Source organism: Dermacentor andersoni, chromosome 10, assembly GCF_023375885.2.
Source record: "Dermacentor andersoni chromosome 10, qqDerAnde1_hic_scaffold, whole genome shotgun sequence".
Classification (NCBI taxonomy): domain Eukaryota; kingdom Metazoa; phylum Arthropoda; class Arachnida; order Ixodida; family Ixodidae; genus Dermacentor; species Dermacentor andersoni.
The window spans coordinates 88,967,970-88,988,638 of record NC_092823.1 but is presented as its reverse complement, the minus strand read 5'-3'; the positions used below and the strand labels follow the sequence as shown (position 1 = coordinate 88,988,638).

At 45.5% G+C, this 20,669-nt stretch overlaps 1 protein-coding gene across 2 annotated transcripts in view; it reads right to left on the bottom strand.

Annotated features, from left to right (window-relative positions):
* Nucleotides 1–6,497: 6,497 nt before the first annotated feature.
* Nucleotides 6,498–20,669, bottom strand: part of LOC129380717 (uncharacterized) — a 148,601-nt gene continuing 134,429 nt past the window's right edge. For both annotated transcript variants that reach the window (XM_055062512.2, XM_055062511.2), the window contains exon 8: nucleotides 6,498–6,599. In XM_055062512.2, the coding sequence (XP_054918487.1) occupies nucleotides 6,573–6,599 (27 nt within the window). In that variant the 3' untranslated portion in view covers nucleotides 6,498–6,572. The remainder of the gene's footprint in view (nucleotides 6,600–20,669) is intronic.

The window sequence follows — 20,669 nt, the reverse complement described above, 5'->3', positions numbered from 1 at the left end:
AACAGACAAATAAAGAATTTCTACTGAATGACTCCTGTAAAGAAACAACAATAATGAAAATATTGCGGCAGAACCTATTTCAGTGTCACTGTTGACGGCAATGTGTTAACATTGAATCGATACAGTGTCCCAACATAATGCCAACGCCGACACGATTATTGTATGAGGCATGTGATACAGAGGGGCTCCTCTTTCACGCTTCCATAAGAACACTCGGCACGCCCGGGCTTCGCGGCAGCGACGTCAGAGGGCGGCGAGCGTTCGTAGCGAAACGCGAAAGTCCCGCTGCGGTGCACGGTTTACACGTGCGGTGCGTTAAAGCTAACGTTTGCCAAGCGCATGAACAACAGCAAAAAAAAAAAAAAAAGAATGAGAAAAAGCGCTGCATGATACCAACATAAAACTTACGGTCTTCGGCTGGCGGACCTTTGACGACCGAACAAAGTAGGTCTTATAATCATATGTTGTACCGCATATTTTTGAGCCTTACTTTTGCAGAACAGTTTGGCGAACGGCCGTGCGACACTATATAAACAACTCGTTTCGACCGCGGCAACAAGCTTTGTCGCACTATATCGTTTCTGTGCTAAATACAATACCATCGAAAGTCATCGTGAGATGGGTTCTGCGAAATTTTGTTTATGCACCGAAATATTTATAATGATCAAGTGCTATTTAGGGACATGCGAGTTGATGCCTAAGTTAATGTGAATTTCAGTATGGTTTCTCAAAATGAAGATGTCTGTTTCTACTCTTTTTACGAGATATACTGAATTATTTAACCAGCATCCAACATTTTATAATCTTTAGCTAAGTATAAACGGAAGGTATATCTTGCTTTGAAGGCAAAAATATTGGCTAGTGAGCTTCAATATTTTTTGTTAGGCGAACATATACATTCAAAAGCTTCATTCTAGTTGGCTATAGTAGAATAAAGTAATTCTAGATGAATCAACCACATTCTAAGTAATATGGTAAGCAAGAGCATCGTCGATGTCATCGAGAGAGAAATTGGGAAATTTCTGCGGAATGGAGAGGGTTCCCTGAGAGGCATTTATTGCTTGTTAGTTCAGTGAAAGGAAGCCAACTTTCACCCTTACCCTTGTGCGACGAAACAATCCAAAACAGTGTACATCGCTATTCGCTGCTTTCTTTTGTTCCTAGAATAAAATATTCCAGTAATATTTGCCTATAACGCATAATGGATGACAAATATTCATATTGAGCAATCTTGTCAAAATAGCACATCATTCTTCATCATGCTTCATGCTTCATCAAATGCGGTGTGGCCAGCACTGCCGAGGACATGCTACGCGCCAGAGCCACAGCACATGACCCGCCACTTAAAGTCAAATATCACTACAGTTCCCCAAATGCGAGACAAGGATTCGCAAGTGATTGCTATGCGGAAATTGCTTATGAATGTCATGCGTCTACTACTGACAAACATAGACACTCCGGCTGCTCGTAGGGCACTGCAAATACTCGACGCGCTGAGTCCATTACTTGAAAGCATCGCATACCACCATAGCCCGCCCCTCGCTGCCTTTCCACAAGGAAATGAAGGAATCATCTCTACTGCAGTGGAATGCCCGTGGCATCAAATAGAGAACTCCAGATTTTAGACATTTTGTCTTCGAAAACCGTTTTACCATCCTCATATTTTGCGAAACGAACGTGCAGAAAGTTATATGCATTTCTCGTTATGAGGTATTCATGTCCTACACCTGTGGTGCGGTAAGCAAGGTAATTTTATATATTAGATGCGATCTGACTTACGTGTTGCACCCAGTCCCACCTCACGTCGACAACCAGTACGTTTGTTTAATAGTGAAAACGAATAAGCTGACGTTTACACTCGTCGGTGTTTACATTGCTCCTTCAAGTGGCTTCGACTCTAAACGACTGAACGACGTGCTATCAGCGACACCCGGCCCTACGATTCTCACCATAGATTTTAATGCTCACCATCGGCTTTGGGGGAGTTTGAGGTTAAACTCCAGGGGAAGGAGACTAGCATCCTTTGCCACTCAGCACGGCCTTTACTGCCTCAACTATGGTAATCCGACATATTCACACGGGCTTACGTAGAGCAGCTGCCTAGACTTGGCCCTGGTTTCTCGGCGTCTTGAAAGAAACGTGCAATGGTTTCCAGACATCGAATCACATGGAAGCGACCATATTCCGAAGTACCTGAAGATCAAGGGACTATCTAAATACTCCTCCATGACCCTCCGGTGAATCGAATGGTCGACGCTTCGGTCGCACATGGCGCGAGTAGGTCGGCAAGGGAACAATTTGAGTCTGCAACACGAAATTCAGAATACCATGCAAGAGGCTACGCATATTTTTCAGCCTTTCCCGAAATATGAAGAATTTGAAGCCGAACTGCAGCTACTACTAGCAATTCGCCGACGGGCTGAAAGAAGATACAGGAGAACTAAATCAATCCATGATCTCCGAGATGCAAGGCGGACGCAAAAGAAGATTCAACGCCGCATCGATGGACTACAATCTCAAAGATAGAAACGCTCCTGTGAGCCGGATCCACGTCAACGATTATCTCAGATATGGAGAACTTTGCTGGACTTCTCGTGTCACGGCAACAGCGTGTTCCTTTCAAATTCCTTGCTTTGCACCAAGGTCGCAGAGAAATTGACGTAGCTGAAGAGTTTTGCTCAAGACTTGCCAGCTTGCAGCTCCAACGCGCACTTACACCATGTGGCACTCCTGTGCCACGATATTCTCGCATGGATGTAATATTTTCGATGGCTAAACCATTAAAACGAGTCTTGGCGCAGCAGTTTGGTTCCACGTGAATAGAAATGAAGCCGCTTGGTTCCCCTTCTCAAACCTGTTAAATCACCGTGAGATTTGTGAGCGTACCGCCCCATCGCTCTGGCTAGTTGCATAGGGAAATAATGGAAACAATGATTGTGACGCGCCTGGAATGGTACCTGGAAAATTACAACGTGTACCCAGATGTTATGGCTAGTTTCCGGCGTGGGCACTCATCCACAGATAATGTCATCGATTTGGTCACGTTCGTTCAGCATCATAAACGTCTTAAACGACTCACTGCGGCATTATTCCTTCAAATAAAAGACGCCTATGATAATATAGCACATTATGCAAATAAAGATGCTCTGATTGAACCGGAATCGGTGGCCGCACTTTTCAGTGGATGTGAAGTTATTTGACCGACAGGCATTTCTTCGTGATGACCGTGGATGGCGTCACGACTCAACACCAAACTTTCCGTGGAGTACCACAAGGCGGAGTAATTCGCCCGACGCTATTCAACGTAGTGCTCGTTGGCCTAGTGAGGTGCTTGCCAAACATAGTTCAAGTATCAATATATGCCGATGACGTTTGTATTTGGGCGTCTGCTGTAACATGTCTGCAGGTACGAGCACGGCTCGAAAAGGCAGCTACGTTAACATCACTGTACTTGCGAAAACAGAACTGAGAGCAGTCATCAGAGAAATCCTGCCTTGTTAAAGTCACTCAGAAGGTGATGAAGCGTTACTCTGTAAGCGTGAATGGGCAAGGAGTTACAAATGCACGGAAACAGCGCTTTTTAGGGGTAATTATCGACCGCAATCTATCATGGAGCCTGCACGTTTCATGCCTAAAGAAGAGGTTAATGACAATAATATATCTCCTCAAATTTCTCGGCGTAATGTCATGGGGCACGTGGGCGCGGTCAATGCTGCAGCTTTCTAATGCCTTGTTCCTCGGTTACGCAAGATGCAGCCTTCCTGTGCTTGGTAACGCTTGCACAACAAACCTGCGTGTACTCCAGGGACTGCAAGCTCAAGCCCTAAGGACGTGTCCTGGCCTTCCGAGGTGTTCGTCTGCAGTGGCAACGATTGTCATAGCTCGAGATCACCCAATATCAACGTACTTGGCAACCAACGCTCTCAGGGCGCATATTCGGCACGTTGCCCAACTACCTTCTCACCATCTTGCCGCTCTACCGGCAGAAAGGCCACACGCGAGTTTCAGTCGTATAATTGTGGCCAATCGTACCTCATTGTCAACGAACTACGTGCCTGCAGCAAGACCCTCCTCACCTTTATGTTGCGCGCACACACCAGAAATACGCCTCACGATCCCAGGAATCATGAAGAAATCCAACATGCCGTCGTTCGCCCTGAAGCAAGCCACATTGCAAATTTTACATAAGGTGCACAGTAGCTGTGTACACGTTTGCATCGATGGCTCAGTCACATCTGCAAGTTGAGCTGCCGCTGTGGTGATACCAACAACATCCGTCAAAATACAGCTAAATACGTCACATGCATCATCAGCGACAGCTGCTGAATTGGTAGCCCTGCGTGCGGCTCTTCATTTCATTCAGGAGGAACCACCCAATGCATGGTCAGTATTCTGTGATTCCAAGGCAGCCCTACAGAGTGTACTCTCAGCACTGCGCCATGTATCACGTGAGCAGCTCTTCGCAGAGATCAGAGAAGTCCACAATCGCATAGTTGAAGGACACCATATAGTATATATGTGGTTGCCTAGTCACTGTGGAATACATGGCAATGATCGAGCAGACGCAGTTGCCCGATCTGCCCATGTCAGCGTCAACTGCTTTGCCATTCTTTTTTGGAGAGCTGACGCAGCGAAGAGACTTTCCGCACTTGCGCGTGAACTGACATTAGCTCACTGGATTTCATCTGAGTGCACAAGTGCATGCCTTCATACCAAGGACCCTAATATATAGCTCCGTATTCCGACCGAGCTTTCATGACGTGACTGCACCCTTCTAGTCCGTCTATGGTTTGGAGTAGTATTTTCAAATGCGTACCCTTTCCTTATCGGAATGGCCAACAGTCCACTTTGTGACTTCTGCGGGTGAAATGAAAGAAAAATACGCGCACTGTCTTTGTCGGTGCTCTCGTTTCAATCCGCAAAGAGCAGTCCTCTCAGCCACCCTAGCCCAACTGGACAAGCGCCCAATGACAGAAAACAAGATCCTTGAAAAGTGGCCTACGCGAACATCAGCGCGATACGCTATGAAGGCGCTGCTGCGGTGCCTAAAAGACACGGGACTTTCTGACAAATTGTGACTGTACACTGTGTGATGTAGGATTGTACGGTGACACTGTTTAACACTAGGAACGTCTTTGCGGGCTGTGTGACAGTGCCCACTTCAACTGTTCGTGTGTACGTGCGTGTATGTGTTTAGGTGTTTGCTTCCTTTTTAAAATCCTTCTCTCTCTCACATTTCGCATTCCCTTGCCTCTGCCCCAGTACAGGTTAGCCAACCGGAGATAATCACTGGTAAACCTCCCTGTCTTTACTTTGCCTTTCTCTCTCTCTGTCTCTTGTCCTGCCACATGGCCTGGTTTCAGTGCTCGTTATCTCGCTTGCGCTTTCTCTAATGCGCTAGAAAAGAAGGGGGAAATTGTCATATTTTAAGTGTTTAATAATGCTTCCGATGTGCAGAACCTTTGCCTCACACGGAAGAACGGTTGAGCGAATTTTTATTTCGCGAACTACGTGCGAAGTCGCATAACGCTCAGGAAATAAGGCTAGGTTCTTTTTATTGAGTATGTAAACGAAGTATCGAAAGATCTTTAAGGAAAGAAATTCCGTTATTTCCCGGTGTAAAAGCCGCATTCATTTATAATATTCGCCACCTAAACACAGTGATCTGTAGGAAACTTTTGATACATGAGATTCACTTTTGCAAAGACGCACGTCTTATACAAAGGCACACATTTTGCAACGATCTACTAATGGGTTCATATGGGCGCATCTTCGTCACAAAATTGCATACTTATGCAATTTTGAGGCAAGTAAGGCTCACCTCCCACAAACCGGTGTTTATAAGAGGTTTAGGTAACTTCCCACCTCCACCCGCCAAAACAACTCCCCGTATTTTATGTATACACAGAATAAAACTCTTTATTTCACGTTAAGCGAAAGTTTTTAGCTGAACGTTCTTTCTACTTTCGACTTTGCCATTAGTGCAGACATTCGGCACATCCGATCTTCAATGGGTTAAATTTCATATATAAGATGCGTCGCTATGTAAGACGCACAGGCAGAATCATCAGAAGAGACCACGTCTTATACGCTTGAAAGTACGGTAAGCGTTCCATGTCCTAGCGGAAATGGTAGCGAATCTAATGGTAACGATCTTCTTTGGCTGGGTTTTTTTACATTAGCGCTGGAAGAAGTCTTTTCATAGATTCCGATAAGCATATAAATTGCCTTTGTTGTCCAGAATAATTTTTCTCTGCTTCATTCACCGACCTTTCAATCAGATTTTCTTGTTGGCAACCGCCTGTAACTGTCAAAATGTTCTTCTAAAAAAAGCAATTATTCTGATTTAGATGCTAAAATTTGGTCTACCAATCTGATGTCATCAAATTTGGAAATTTATAAAATATATTCATGCTTCTGTACTTACTCATACATATATCACACATCTAAACATTCACTCAAGCATGAAAAAACGAGGACTCTGCTGCGGACGCTACTTCTTTTCAGAACCGAGTGGTAATTTTATTGAATCTGTTTAAACGTTGACCAGTATCCGAGTGATGCGGCTATGGCTAGTAAGGCGTGAAGTATGGAATTTTCTGGAAGAAAAATATATCGAGTAATAACAGCAATTTGTATTAAAACAGAAATGTAATATAAAGAACGCGCCGTTTAAGAATATGCGTGTTTTTACAGTACCGCAATAAAATGGCAATAATATATTTTGTTCTCATTATGATGACCGCGAGTTCCATCAGACATCTTCCGTGGGCGTTCATCTATATTGCGTTCCAAGCTTCTTGATTTGAATTACATTGATTGAAATCAAGATAAGCCAGTGATATCAGCGACAAGACAACAAAGCTTGCGTTAAGTTTTTCGCATAAACGCTAGCGCATAAATATTGCTTTGTACGTATTCAGAAGCATGAAGCAACATATTGCTTGACGTATTGAGAATTACGAAGTTTACGTGAATATCCGTGGTGGTAGAATTCCTTGAAATTCCTACCGCTTTCTCATTGGCACTGTAAAAACGTGTTTACATAAATAAATAAATAAATAAATAAATAAATAAAGATACGTAAAAATAAAATTGTTCTATGGCACATACAATGAAATTGCGCAGCACTTGTATCTCGGCAGGAGAGACTTTCCCCTTCCACACAAGAAGTTAAATTGAGCGCAGGCATTGACCCTCAGATTATTGCAAACAGATTCGTATCCCAGCCCAGCTTTATTCCACAAGCTTTATCCCGATACCTATGCCACTGATTCATGCAGGCACTGCAATGCCATCGCTAGCCTAGACCATATGCTCTGGCGTTGCCCCTCGTTACGAGGCACAGACAAATCAATGAGGACAAGAGGCTCTCCGCTATCAAGAGCCCCGATGCCGGGGCGCAACTATGGGCTGTCCATAGGGCCCACGATGCGGCGGTCGGGCATGGCCTGACTGTCCCAACGTGGGAGCGGCCCGCAGCGCGCTGAGTCGCGTACCTCAGGACCTTCATTAAAGTTTTGCATCCATCCATCCATCTATGGCTTTCCTGATAGCCATATCTTGTCGGGCGTAGAGAAAGACTATATTTTGCCGTACTTCAGGGACAAGTTTGATACGCCGATGATGGATGTCTGTATGACCCATTAAACTGAACTGCTTTCCTGCTGAGTGACCACTGCGCCGTCATATGGTATGATAAATAAATCGAGCTCTTTCGCTTCAATGAGGCAGACGTCAGTAGCTAGTGCCAAGAGCGTTCTCAGTCACGTCTGACGGCAAGTCGCTTGCAAATCCTGATCGTGATTTACCCAAACAAAGAGGTTCGCTCTAAGAGGAATAGTTCAGGCGATCTGGAGTGGTTAAAGAAATGTTCCTGATGTAATTAGCGGACTTGGCTCTTGAAGCGAGATGTCCTCTCCTTGCACCAAAGAAACTTCTTGCTCAAACAGTGCTGACGAGTCTTGTCCTATGTGGTACAATGTCGTCATAATTCAAACAGTGGTACGTGATACCTACGTTTGCTTGTCACAACTATTCTAATCTGTACGGGAGAGTGCCAATTAAGGATATTTGAATTAACCCTGGCTTACAGGATAAACAGCGCATACAAGACACGCGAAGCCTGAGAGCCTCGATAAAGAATGAAAAATTTATCTTCCTAGCAACTTGTTTCCTTTTCAGATCTTACAAAGAAGACTACCATTTCCATGTCATCGTCTCTGAGCGTAACAATGCATGGCGAAAGCCGTACGTAGGATGTCTTCAGGATTCCCTCAGGTTACCTTGAGTGCGGGATACGTTACAAATAAGATGTCCTGTGGAACTTTCGGACTCTCTGGAAACCCAGCGTCCACGTCTGGTCTTTTATATTTCATTCATATTGAGGACATGCATTTTTTACGTGACCCACGGTGCACTTAGGAAAAGTGTCAAAGGCGCTATTGAAACATACGGCATCTTAACGTTCCACAACGTATGCGGAACCAGTGGAAGTACTTTATTGTGTCTTAATAACCTCTACATTACCCCTGCCATTTTCGACATCATGTGCATTCGCGACTTCCCGTAGTCTGATGTCTGCACTCTGTGGCGCTATTTCAGAATTGTCTAATGACACCTGGCATTCAGATTTGAGCTTCATGTGAACCACCATGTCAATGGAACTTATTTTAAGTGCAGAGATACGGTAATCAATTGGAATGACTAGTAGAAAGGCGATTAAGCGATTAAATAGGATCCTATGGCTAGGCCGAAAACTTACGCTTTTGTGACCACCGCATCGTTCAAGGACCTTCGCCGGTCATCATATTTAATGTGAGAGATCAAGCCAGTTCAGTGTTCATGCACAAGTCAACGTGCGATCCAAATTATTATGCTGGTTCCTTCATTTGTTCTACATTACGCGACAGTTTCGCCGTTGCATGTGTCATTTGATTCGGCAAATCTCTTGCGCTTTTACCTGATGATGTCACAATAGTTCGTTGAAAGCGGCGAGAGGCAGACAGTAACGCCGCGCACGTTTTGCAGTGTTCTCTTTTCAACAATCATCGACCCAATGCTCATGAAAATATAAAAGTGCTAGTTGTCAATCCCGTAATAACGAAAAGAAATAGAGAAACACTTCGATAGCTTGCGTAGTGTGCTCAGGCCGCACTACGTGGTGTCGTAGAGTCGTGACCGTCGACTCTGCGTAAGGGTGTGGGACATACAAATGTTCCACTACGTCGGCATCCGCGATCTGTGCTCCAAACCCGAACACGCTCCTGGAGCTGACATTTCGCGTCGTGTTCTAGCGGACACTTCTGCCGCGTGCGCATCTTTTCGTGGCACCTAACGCCATGGTGATCTGCCGTGCTACGTCTGCGTGCTGGAGGCATGCGGGCCTATGCCAACATTGTCTTAGTCCGCGCAGCTCCGGAGCACGGCCTAAATCGACGTCAGCTGTTCTAAATAAAGCGATAATTTTATTGAAATCCACGAGAGATGAAGTTTTACATGGCAGCTAAGGTAACAGCAAATGTCGTACATGTGGCTGCGCTCCTGACTGCGAGCGCAGGGAACGACACGAGAACAATAGATAAATGACAGAAAAATAATCATATATTACGCTACGTAAGGGTTGTTACATCAAAAACGGTTTGCGCAATGACAAAATATATGTAAGACAGGGAGAGCTCAAAAATAGAAATGCGAAAATTGTGCACTGCTGGGAATTTCGAACTTAGCGATGAGCTTAAATAAATGAGGCAAATCTTGGAAGCTTGATGCCCGAAAGTGCAGTCCCCTATATCTTTTGTAAAGTATGAAGGTTGCGGTTTCTTGTAAATCAGCGAGGCTAATGGTTCAGCAAATTTGGAATAAGCCATTTCCAAGGCGAATAGGTATATTTTTTTAAGTTTTCCTGTTAATGTTAAGTATTACTAATAACAATTCCTAATGCTTAAGAAGACAAAACGTAGTTATATGTAATACAAAATCTCCGGATCATTGTTTTATTCATGGATAGCAAGCCCCATAACATTTGTTTACACATAGTGTAAGCATCCAATACATGGTCCTCAAGGAAACAAGTAGAAATATGTTCACAGACCAATAACTGTGCAAAAATGAATGAATAAGTATATTTAGGTGAAGGTGACGCTCAGGCCTATAGCGATGAATCGGGGATAAGCTCGCCGTCGTGACCAAAGACGAGATATTTTTAACACCGTGAACACCCCCGGCACCGAATAAAGGTCTCACCCCAAGCCTAGATCTAGATCCCGCCTCAAACATCAGTGAAAACATCAAGCCATCCCACTGTCTTCCACCTTTTTCAGTGCGCCACAGGACCAATTGTCTTTTTCTTTTATTCCACAAACTATACTATAACTGCTATCATGGTGCTCTCCTGCTAATTCTTTATAGTACTTCCCGCCGTCTTTTCAATTGAGTTTGTATACAGCGACTTCATGGATATACCAAATCTTGCAAGCATTCTTTTCTACGAAACACTATTGAAGAATGAAAAAAATACTTCCCCAGACAGTTGTCAAGCAGGTAAACACAAAAATTTAGAATGTCTTACATACTTCTTCATTATCTGATTCCTCACGAATACTTTTTATGGCGATTAGTATTGATCCCCTACTTTGAAGGTTTTGAATCTATCTATCTATCTATCTATCTATCTATCTATCTATCTATCTATCTATCTATCTATCTATCTATCTATCTATCTATCTATCTATCTATCTATCTATCTATCTATCTATCTATCTATCTATCTATCTATCTATCTATGATTTGCCTAAAAGTACGTCCGACGTCTTTCTTCAGGTTTCTTGAGAAGTACGTTATAAAGTATTCGTCAGTGATTTTATTCAAGTACGTCCGATGTTCTCGTTGCTTCCACTATCTTTTAAGTTAGAATACGTCGGGCTCGTTGAACAGCTGAATAAATGTTATCTCGCGCAAGAGATTTTCCTGTGTGCGGTGTAGAGCAGCGTTCTGCATGCTTGTCTCGGCACAGCGTCCGCAAATCACCATGCTCATCACTGCTTCGACAACTGCCGCAGCTACTTGTGCGCGCTTCCAGAGTTGGAAAAAGGCGTTCGATTCGGTGGCCCTTGACTCGATACTTTGACAACGCGTGCGTATCGCAAATACGCCAAAGCTGCATTTGCGCTTCGCTACCGATTCACTAAATGATTGGTGGACATCCTGTCGAATTGGAGCATTTCACAGTTTTGAAGACGTGGAAGTCGAAACTGCAATCCACAGAGCAGCACGATAGCTAACTGACGAAAGCAATGACGCGTAACACTTCTCAGTTCAGTTAGCTCCGCCAAGCGCTCTTCAAGCAACCTTCAGTTTTCGTTCGCCGCCAGGCACGAGCGACCCTTGTCGTACCACTTGCTTTTTCGCTAAACGCAGTTCCTTCTGGACGTTTCGGTGGGACACTGCTTTGGGCACATCCCAACGGAAATCAGTTACAAAAATTTTAACATTAGTAGCGCGAGTGAGAGCGTCGTGTTGGTCGTCATCGTTCTGCTTACGTTTAAAATCATTTACGGGTGTGTAAGTAGAGTATACCCACTTCTAATTTGTCGTAGCTTCGTCTACACAATCTACATATTGCGACGCAGAGGGAATTCTGCGCAAACGTGATCTAGAAGGGACATACTTCGGTGGTAATCAGCGACAGTGCGCCCGAGGGCTGCTTTTCTAACTGAGCATGGAGTGGTTGTTTTTGTTCAGTATATTATAGACGACATTTCAGTGTTGAACTTGTGTAAAGCGCACAAAGATATGCTTTTAGAAACATAAAATGCACATAAAATGCGAGGTATGTTTCTAAAGCAAGTGTTTTTATTTATTTTCACACGGAATCATTATCGGATATAAACACAATACACCACGGCATCATGAACTACACGACGCGCACTAATTTTCGACACAGTCGCCACCGACTAGGAGACTGCTGTCGTAGCGTGGAATCAGTTTGAAGAAACCACTCTGGCAGAACTCGTTGCCCTGCGATGCATTGCCTGAGACGTTACCTCTTTATCATACACCATCTGTAGGTGTTCATGGATGACGGACACACTCGTGCAACTTGCCCATTCATACCGGACAACAGCACGCACTTCCACAACCGACCACCTTGTCAGGACAAGTCATTCAGCCGTCGTGGTGTGTACTGGGATATCTTTGGGCCACGGCAATCTGCAACTACTCTATCTTCTTCGGCGCTCTGCCAATGCGCCATTCCTACATCGCCGAGGTTCCTTCCGCCGTTGAACCAGCACGTCCCTCGTATCAAGTCAGCCGTCTAGTTAGCTGTCATTGCAGGAAAATTATCGATTCCTATTCGGGGCACGTGGGTTTGATAGCAGTTTGATCCCGTACTTTCGTGTTACTTTTTTTGTCTCTGACAGCTTTCCTGACGTGATGAATGGGTTTCGCCCTTTATACATCTTCGAAGGTAAAGCTTCGTTGTTGCTGCCGAACAAGCGCTCATAGGTAACCATCGGGTGACGCACGGAAGTTTCTGGCGTTTCTCTTACACGCACAAGAACGCACATGTAAATAAGAGCAGGGTATACTTATCGAAGAAACAGCGCAATCAGCGTACTCATATACGTGACCCGATTTTGCATCAGATCTCTTGGTTGAGTGACGTCAGGACATGTTGCTTGCGGTCACTCGCCGTTATCGCATCCAAGTGGCGGAAATTTTTTCCGCCACGTCACAGACATTGCCGAAAATAAAAATAAATAAATAAATAAAGATCAAAGAAACGCAAGAAAGTAATGCTAGGTCCGGGAAAATAAACACAAAAATAATAAATAAGTAAACCCTCGATCGCAGCGTATCAAGCACAGACGTAACTGCAACGCCACCGCTGACTGTTCCTTTTATTCTTTAGTACACGGGAGTTGAATTTTCAGCAAAACAAGAAAAAGAGCGCACCAGAGAACTTTAAGGTGGCTGAAAACGCATTCAAAAGTCAGGCAAGCACGTGCAAGCGTCCAACAAAGACATCCAGCCCAGCATTGTTTCTTGTGCAGCGCACACTCTACGAACGTGAGGAGATTCTCAAAAAAACAAAAAAAACAACCGTGTCTTAAGCGGTAGTTCAGCATGCCTGTCGCACATTCTGCTGCGCTTACAAACGCCACCGGCGACTCTTGCCGAACCGCTTACTTAGCTGTTATATTACCCATTGCCGAATTTCTCTTAAAGCCTTCACCGCAATATTTCTGTTCCTTTCAGAGTTTGCAATCGCGCTTTTTGTGCGCTTTAGAAACATTACGCGCGTTAATATCATGTCATATAACCCACCTGCCACCTAGGAACGCTTCTAAATGCACCTTAGGGTAGCAAGCCGTGCGCCGCACTAGCATTGATTGCCGTCGAAATGCTGCACGGCGCAAACTACGCCCTCATATTTGTGCGGGTTCATCGCGAGCACATGTGGTGACAGGAAAGCGTACACTCGCTCACAAAATATTGCGGGGCGCGCGAGCGCGTGGCGGAACGACCCTCCTCCCCTGCTAGCGGGAAACCCTGGTGTCGACACCGACGCCTGAACGCATGCGCGTCGCTCCGAGACGGCAAGCGTGCACGTTTCCGCGCTTCTTCCTTGCGAGCCGGCGATATCCGAATGTAGCCGCGAGGTAGCTCTCTTGCGATTGGCGATGTGGCGGCTTCGACGGGCACAACTATGTGAAGCGTGTTTAGAAGCGTGAGCTTGCGCGCGCCGCTGCGGCCGCTTTTTGTCCAGTCATAATCACTGACGCATAGGTGGTGAACGCAACAAGTCATTTTTTTTCTACGCTGCACCTTTTCGTGGCCAATCTTCGTTGTTTATTTCTTGTTACGAACGGGGCGTTCTCCCGCAGAAGTGCGTGGCAAGAAAGGCGCTCCATAGAAGGAGACAGGCAAGACGATAATGAGCTCTTGATTTCCGTTGTACAAAAGAAGTTCTGCCCGTCGAAGCTGCCACAGCGCCAAACGCAAGATGGGCACCTCGCGGCTGCATTGGGATATCGCCGGCGCGCAAGGAGGAAGCGCGGAAACATGCGCGCTTGCAGTCTCGGAGGGACGCGCATGCGTTCAGGCGCCGGTCTCGACACCAGGGGTTCCCCGCCAGTAGGGGAGGAGGGTCGTTTCGCCACGCGCTCGCGCGCCCCGCAATATTTTGTGAGCGAGTGTACGTGCGAGAAGCAGCTCTGCATGTATTTTTACCTCTGTACTCGGAAGGGAGTGCGAATATCCGCGCAATGCTTTACCGAACAGCCGAGTACCATTTCTCATCTCTTTAGGTCACACACTTGATTTTTGGCGCTTGCGTCTGACGTAACATTAGACAGGTCGGTCAATCAGTCCGTCCGTTGGTCCGTCCTATTACATCGACTCATGGGCCGAAGTTGTGTGCTAGTTCGGGCCACTAGGCATGTGTTTGTGGTCGTAATGCCATCGCGGTCATTGTATCGCCGCCGGCATTACAGCTTGGTTATGCGAGAGCCTCACGCATATTAGAAGGACCCACTGATCGAAGTTGTCAAATTGCTTCTGCCAGTGAAGGTATGCACTCATGGTGGTGATGCCGTCTTGGTTGTTTCATCGTCGTGTTTCCAGCCGCGTCAAGCAAGTATCGTCAAGCTTTAGTCGTCCCGCCAAATACGTCATAAAATCTTCATGAATTCGTTGCCGTACCGTCGGTGGGACGCCGCTGTGGTTTTTCGACCGTCACCCCAGGCTTGTCATACGACTCTCGTCACACCGTTGTCGCCACGCCTTCTACGTCAACCCTTCTCGCAAATTCTCTAATAACTTTGTCCACTAGTTTGTGCTCGCATGCATGCTGCCACCATGCTCATTCCATTGTCGTACCAGCTTTGCCGCACTAGTGTCATCTTGCCATCGTCGTCATACAGTCGTCATGCATTTGATGCGTAACGTCCCTCCAGTTTCCTCATGCGATCCTCATCATGCCGTCATTGTCCCGACGTAATTGCCATAAACGTTTTTTTTTGTGCCAAAGCAAGTAATTCAGTGCTACATTCTTGACGAGGACAGGGAAAGACATAAAGAGTAGGTGGCCTTCCCATACTGTTTTTCAGTGTCCTTAAGAAAAAATTGCATCACCAACAACAGGATGACGAAGGAGATTGTGGAGGCCTACGAGATTGCAAAATTAGAGGGAAAGTGCGTAAGCAAGCCTTCGGTATCGCTGCCTGAAAAGGAGATACGATTCCTCGGTTTATCTTTGTGATCACTGCAGTACATGTTTCCCCTATGCTTTGCACACGTGCACGGTTTATCGAAATTCACCACTGAAGGTTCTTCTTTGCTGTTACATTTGTTTCCGCTCGTACGGTGTATACTTATCGATGCGTGCGAAAATAAAATCCATAGCTGAAAGCGAAGCGCTGTATCTGTGTATCTGTTTCTTCCTACGTCCTGGTACTGTCGCGCTTATACACTCTACCATGGATTGTAACCAACTAGCCCGCCAAAATGTTTTATTCACCAACAAGTCCCGCAACGTGTTTTGCTAATTGATTCACTGTCACGCCATTCTAGTCGTACCCTCCTTTTCATCCTATTGTATTCATACGATTGTAATGCTACAGTCTTCGTTGCGTCGTTGTCTTGCATTGGTCATCATATTTCCGCTTTCAAAGCATTGTGTGATGCGGTCGCGCTTGCTCCATCTTCGGCATTTTAACTTGCTCACCTCACACTCCTAATGCCGCTGCAGTCCCACAGTCATCTTCATACCACTGTCGTCGTGCTGCTCTCTTTGCAATTTCATCACTTCGCAAGCATCATCCCAGTGTCGTCATGGTTCGTCAAATGGTTTCGTCATTCTATCAACGTCATTATAAATTCGTCATTGTGTCGTAACTGTCGTCGTTCACTGAAGATCATGCCGTCATAGCCATGCCATCGGCGTTATTGCATCGGCATGCAACAGGCCTCATCATACGATCGTGCATGATTCTTCATCATCAATGAAGCTTCCTCATCCACTTCCTGTCATAGCTTTGTCGTTATACAGTCTTTGGAATGAAGTTGTCGCCGTGCTATCCAGTCACACATACGTCATCAGCCCTTGTCCTCAAGCCTTTGTCGTCACGCTATCGTCGTTGTAACATGTCAATCATTTAGGAATCGTATCGTCATACCGCCATTGTCATAGTAGGACTTTCTGGCTGGCTAGTCGCTTCATAGCTTTAGACGTTTCTTATAACTGCACGAAAAAAACTAGGACAAAAGAAAGGAACACACACCACACCGCGAGCGCAGAGTGCCAAGTGTTTATTTTTTTAAAGCAAGCAACATACATATATTTTATTCGGGAACATGTGCACGTGTCCGCATAGTCACTCTCAAGTGTGCCGATAAACATAAAAACATAAAAGGTTATCTGCTGGGTAACAGTGCAGCCCAGATTGCGACAAGCGATCGCCAAAATAACCATGAGCCAATCTTAGAGCATTATAAAAGAGGGAGAGATAAAATAAAAAAAAACAGAAAGAAAAACAGGCAGAGATCGCTAAAATGTGAAGGACAACGAATATGGCACCCAACAAATAACCAATGTAAAGACGAGGGATTAGGCCATAAAATTGTTTGAAGAAAGGAAAAAGGGCAATACAAAAACAAGAAAACAACGTAACAACAAACGGGGAATATCAGGCCGATGAACAAATGTGGAAATGACGTCACGAAGGGATGAAGGCTCAACATATGGCTTAATGAAAACAACCATGCAAATTGGGAATGACGCCGACTATTGAATTTACAAACGTGACTATGGAAAGAGTGAGACCTGGTGAAAAAACGAACGCTCGGCTGGACTCACAGCAGAAAGCACCTACAACAAACAACACAAAAAAATACAAGAACAAAAAAACCTTAGACCGCCAAAATTTTTTCAAAAGACATATTCCAGATAAATCACTTCTGGAAGCAACGAGACAGATGGCGTACTAATACATGTGTCGTTATTCTTTTTGTACGTAGAACGCTTCGATAATCTCGTTCTCAGTCTGATCCCTTGACTAGAACAGGAACGTTGTCTTATTCAAAGTGGGTTTGGAAGGGTTGTTTCTTCCGCGCTCTTTCTTTCCTCCGCATCTGTCACAGTGCAGGGCCAACGTGCCTCCTGCCTTGTTCTTTACAAGCCACTGGTGTTGTCGTGCCCTTTCACTGAAATACCTGCCCGTTTGTCCAATATAAATGTTGTCACATGCCAAGGGAATCGAATACACTACCCACAAACGCAATATGTGTAGTGCGTTTTGTGAATGGTTGAACATTGTGGCGTATTCTTTATCTTATCTGTAATAATGGGGCACACTCTACTGAGCTTTCATGGAGCCGAAAGAACGACGTAACTTGCTGATTGAAACTGGTTTCTAGCTTGTGCTCGCATGATTTTTTCAGGGCGGACTTACAAGCTAGGCTATGTTGGCTCTCTTAACTAGTTTGGAATGTGCACTTTCAAACGACAGTGGGGCCTTCTTTGTCCTTGGGTTGTAATACCAACAGATCTGTTTTGGATGAAAATTATGACGGAGTTCCAAAAACTGAAGGATGTTATATAACCTTGCCTAACTCGTGGGTGAAAGGGTGCCACCTCGAAGCTGATTGGAATATCTTAAATAGGTGATCTACCGCATTATTAAGCTGATATTGTGTGGGCACGTAGGCTATGACTAAGGAGTCATCAACATAAAGGAAATTGCGCACGACATGATTCCCGGAAAATCATTGCTGAACTTGTTTATCAAACGCTGGCAGATATATATCTCGAAAAACAGGTGCAACTGAAGAAGCTATACATATTCCAGCCTTCTGCACATAGTGATTTCCATAAAAGGCAATACTGTGGAACTGAAATAAAAGCTTAACAGTTCGAGGAAATCCTCTGTGCTCACCCCTGCCGTATTGTGACAGGCTACTTCTCCGGTCTCTTGAATATGTTGCTTAATAGCTGGGAACAGACCGTATGTGGGATTGAGTAGGACAGGTCCTCGATGTCAATCGAGAACCCCTTTGTAGCCCTAGGGAGATCTTATTCCAGGTGTCTGACGACTTCCGTGGAAGATCGGACTATAAAAGGGTCCTTGCCAACTATCATCTGCAGGTTCGATTGAAGAAAGTTCCCAATTATCCTTTGCGAAGTGTCTTTTTCTGAAATGATGAATATCAGGGGGCTTCCCGGCTTATGTGTCTTTCCAGTCAAGAAGATCTCGAGGTGGCTCGTTCATTCGCTCTCAACTACATTCCTTAACGAATCCAGGTGAATGTTTTTTTAGAAACTTGACGGCAAGTTGTTTCTCTTCGGGAGGAAATCAGCCATCTCGAAATTATTTTTCAGAGTTTTAGTTGCCTTTCTGTCAAAGGTGGCAGCAGGCATAACCACGAAGCCTCCTCCTTTATCTGCCTATCAGATGGCGAGGTCATTTTTCTTGATGTCGCTCACTACTTTCCTTAAAGGGTTCTTTTTCCCCCGCCGATCACTTACGGTGCGCTGCAGGCAGTCCACACCGTCCCCCACAGCGCGTTCCCGCTGATTTTCCAGGAATCGCTGCCGCACTAGACGCACCAGGGCAAGAAGCTCCGATCGCTCAGGTGCCGGCTCGAATGAAAACGTCGGCCCTTTTTTGAGTACACCCTGTAAGTCTTCCCCTCTATCTCCTTTATGTCTGTAGGTCATACCCTATATTCATCGAGTTTCGCACATCAGCAAAAAAGTGGCCAGCCGCTACGGGGTCAAGATCGTTTTTTCGGCTCCAGGCATGCTCAGTAGAGTTTACCCCATGGTTACAAGCAAGAGAAAGAGTAGGCCACAATGTTCAACGATGCAGAAAACGCACTACACTGATTGTGTTTGTGGGGTAGTGTATTCGATTCCCTAGACATGTGGCAAGATTTATTTTGAACAAACGGACAGGTGCTTCAATGAAAACGGGAACACCAGCTGCATGTAAAGAACAAGGCAGGAGACACTTCGGCCATGCACTGAGGCAGATGCACAGGAAGAGGGCGGAAGAAACAACTCTTGCAAAGCAATTTTTGATGAGACAACGTTCCGGTTCTGTTAGAGGGATCAGACTGAAAGGGAGATAGTCGAAGCGTTTCACATATAAAAATGGCGACAAATGTATCAGCCCGCCATCTGTCTCGTTGCTTCCAGAAGAAGTCAATTTTGGGGAATATGCCTTTTAAAAAATCCCTTTTGGTGGTCTAAGGTTTTCGTTTTTTGTTTATTTTTTGTTTTTTTTTGTGTTTTGTGCTGTGAGTGCCGCCGAGCGTTAGCTTTTTAACAGGTATCACTCTTTCCATAGTCACGTTTGTAAATTCAACAGTCGCCGCCATCCCCACTTTCCATGGTTGTTTTCATTAGACCATATTTTGAGGCTTCATCACTTCATACCGTCATTTCCTCATTTGATTGTCGGTGTGATATCCCCCTTTGTTGTTATGTTCCTTTTTTTGCCGCTCTTTTGGCTTTCTTCAAACGATTTTATGGCCTCATCTTTGGCCTCTACACTGGTTATTTGTTAAGTGCCATATCCGCTTCCTTCACATTTTGGCAGTCTCTCACTGTTTTCCTATTTTATCTCTCCTTCTTTTATGATGCTGTAAGATTGGCTCATGGTTATTTTGGCGATCGCTTGTCGCAATCTTGGATACACTGTTGCCCAGTACATATTCGTTTACGTGTTTATGTTGAAGGCCCCTCGCCTTCGCTCAGGGGGGTCCGCGAGCCGCTACCAGCACGACAGAGGACCAGTGGCGCAAAGAACAAAAACCGTTTTAATTTACGATAGAATGTAACACTCAAAATTACCGCAGCCTCGCGGCCAATAGCAGAAAAAAACAAGGCAAAGAAGCAAGCAGTAAATAAGCAAAGCAGCAAAAAGCAGCAAAAGCAAAGAAGCAAGCAGCAAAACAGCGAAGCAACAAAATATACAAGCCAAGGGGAGCGACGAAAGAACGGCCGCTACAAACCATCAACCGACACAATCTTTCGGGCGATAACAGAATGCATAAAGCGCAGAAAGCAAGGCGCGCAGATAGTCCCACAAACGAACAACAAGAGCACTCTTTCATGCAGACACAATACAAAGACGCTTTTCCCCCAGCTCCGTAGCACGCTCGGACAGAGACCTAGACGGGCCACGCCCCACCAGCGCCTCCCCAGGCCCGCGCCCCGCAAAAGAACCACGAGTGCCGTCTCCGCTGCATTCTTATCGGGCAGCCGCCTTCCCGGCAGTCCCCGCGCGAGTTCTTACGATACCGCGATCGATGCGCATGCTCCATGCGACGAGTGCCGTTGTGGCGCGCGTTTCAAAGGCTTCCCCCGTGCGCGCTGCAGAGAGGGCCAAGGGCCCGACACTCCCCCCCGTACAAGATCGGACACCCGCCTGGGTGTCCAACAGCACTATGTAACAACACTATGTAACAACACTATGTAACAACACTATGTAACAACACTATGTAACAACACTATGTAACAACACTATGTCCAACCGCACCATGCATCGTCCTAGTCGAGTACATCACGGCTTTTGCGAAGCAAAATGTTCGGGGCAGTTGGCACGCGATAGGCTGGAATGGTGCCTGGCGTCGTTCGGTGCTCCACGTGACGGCTCCAGTTG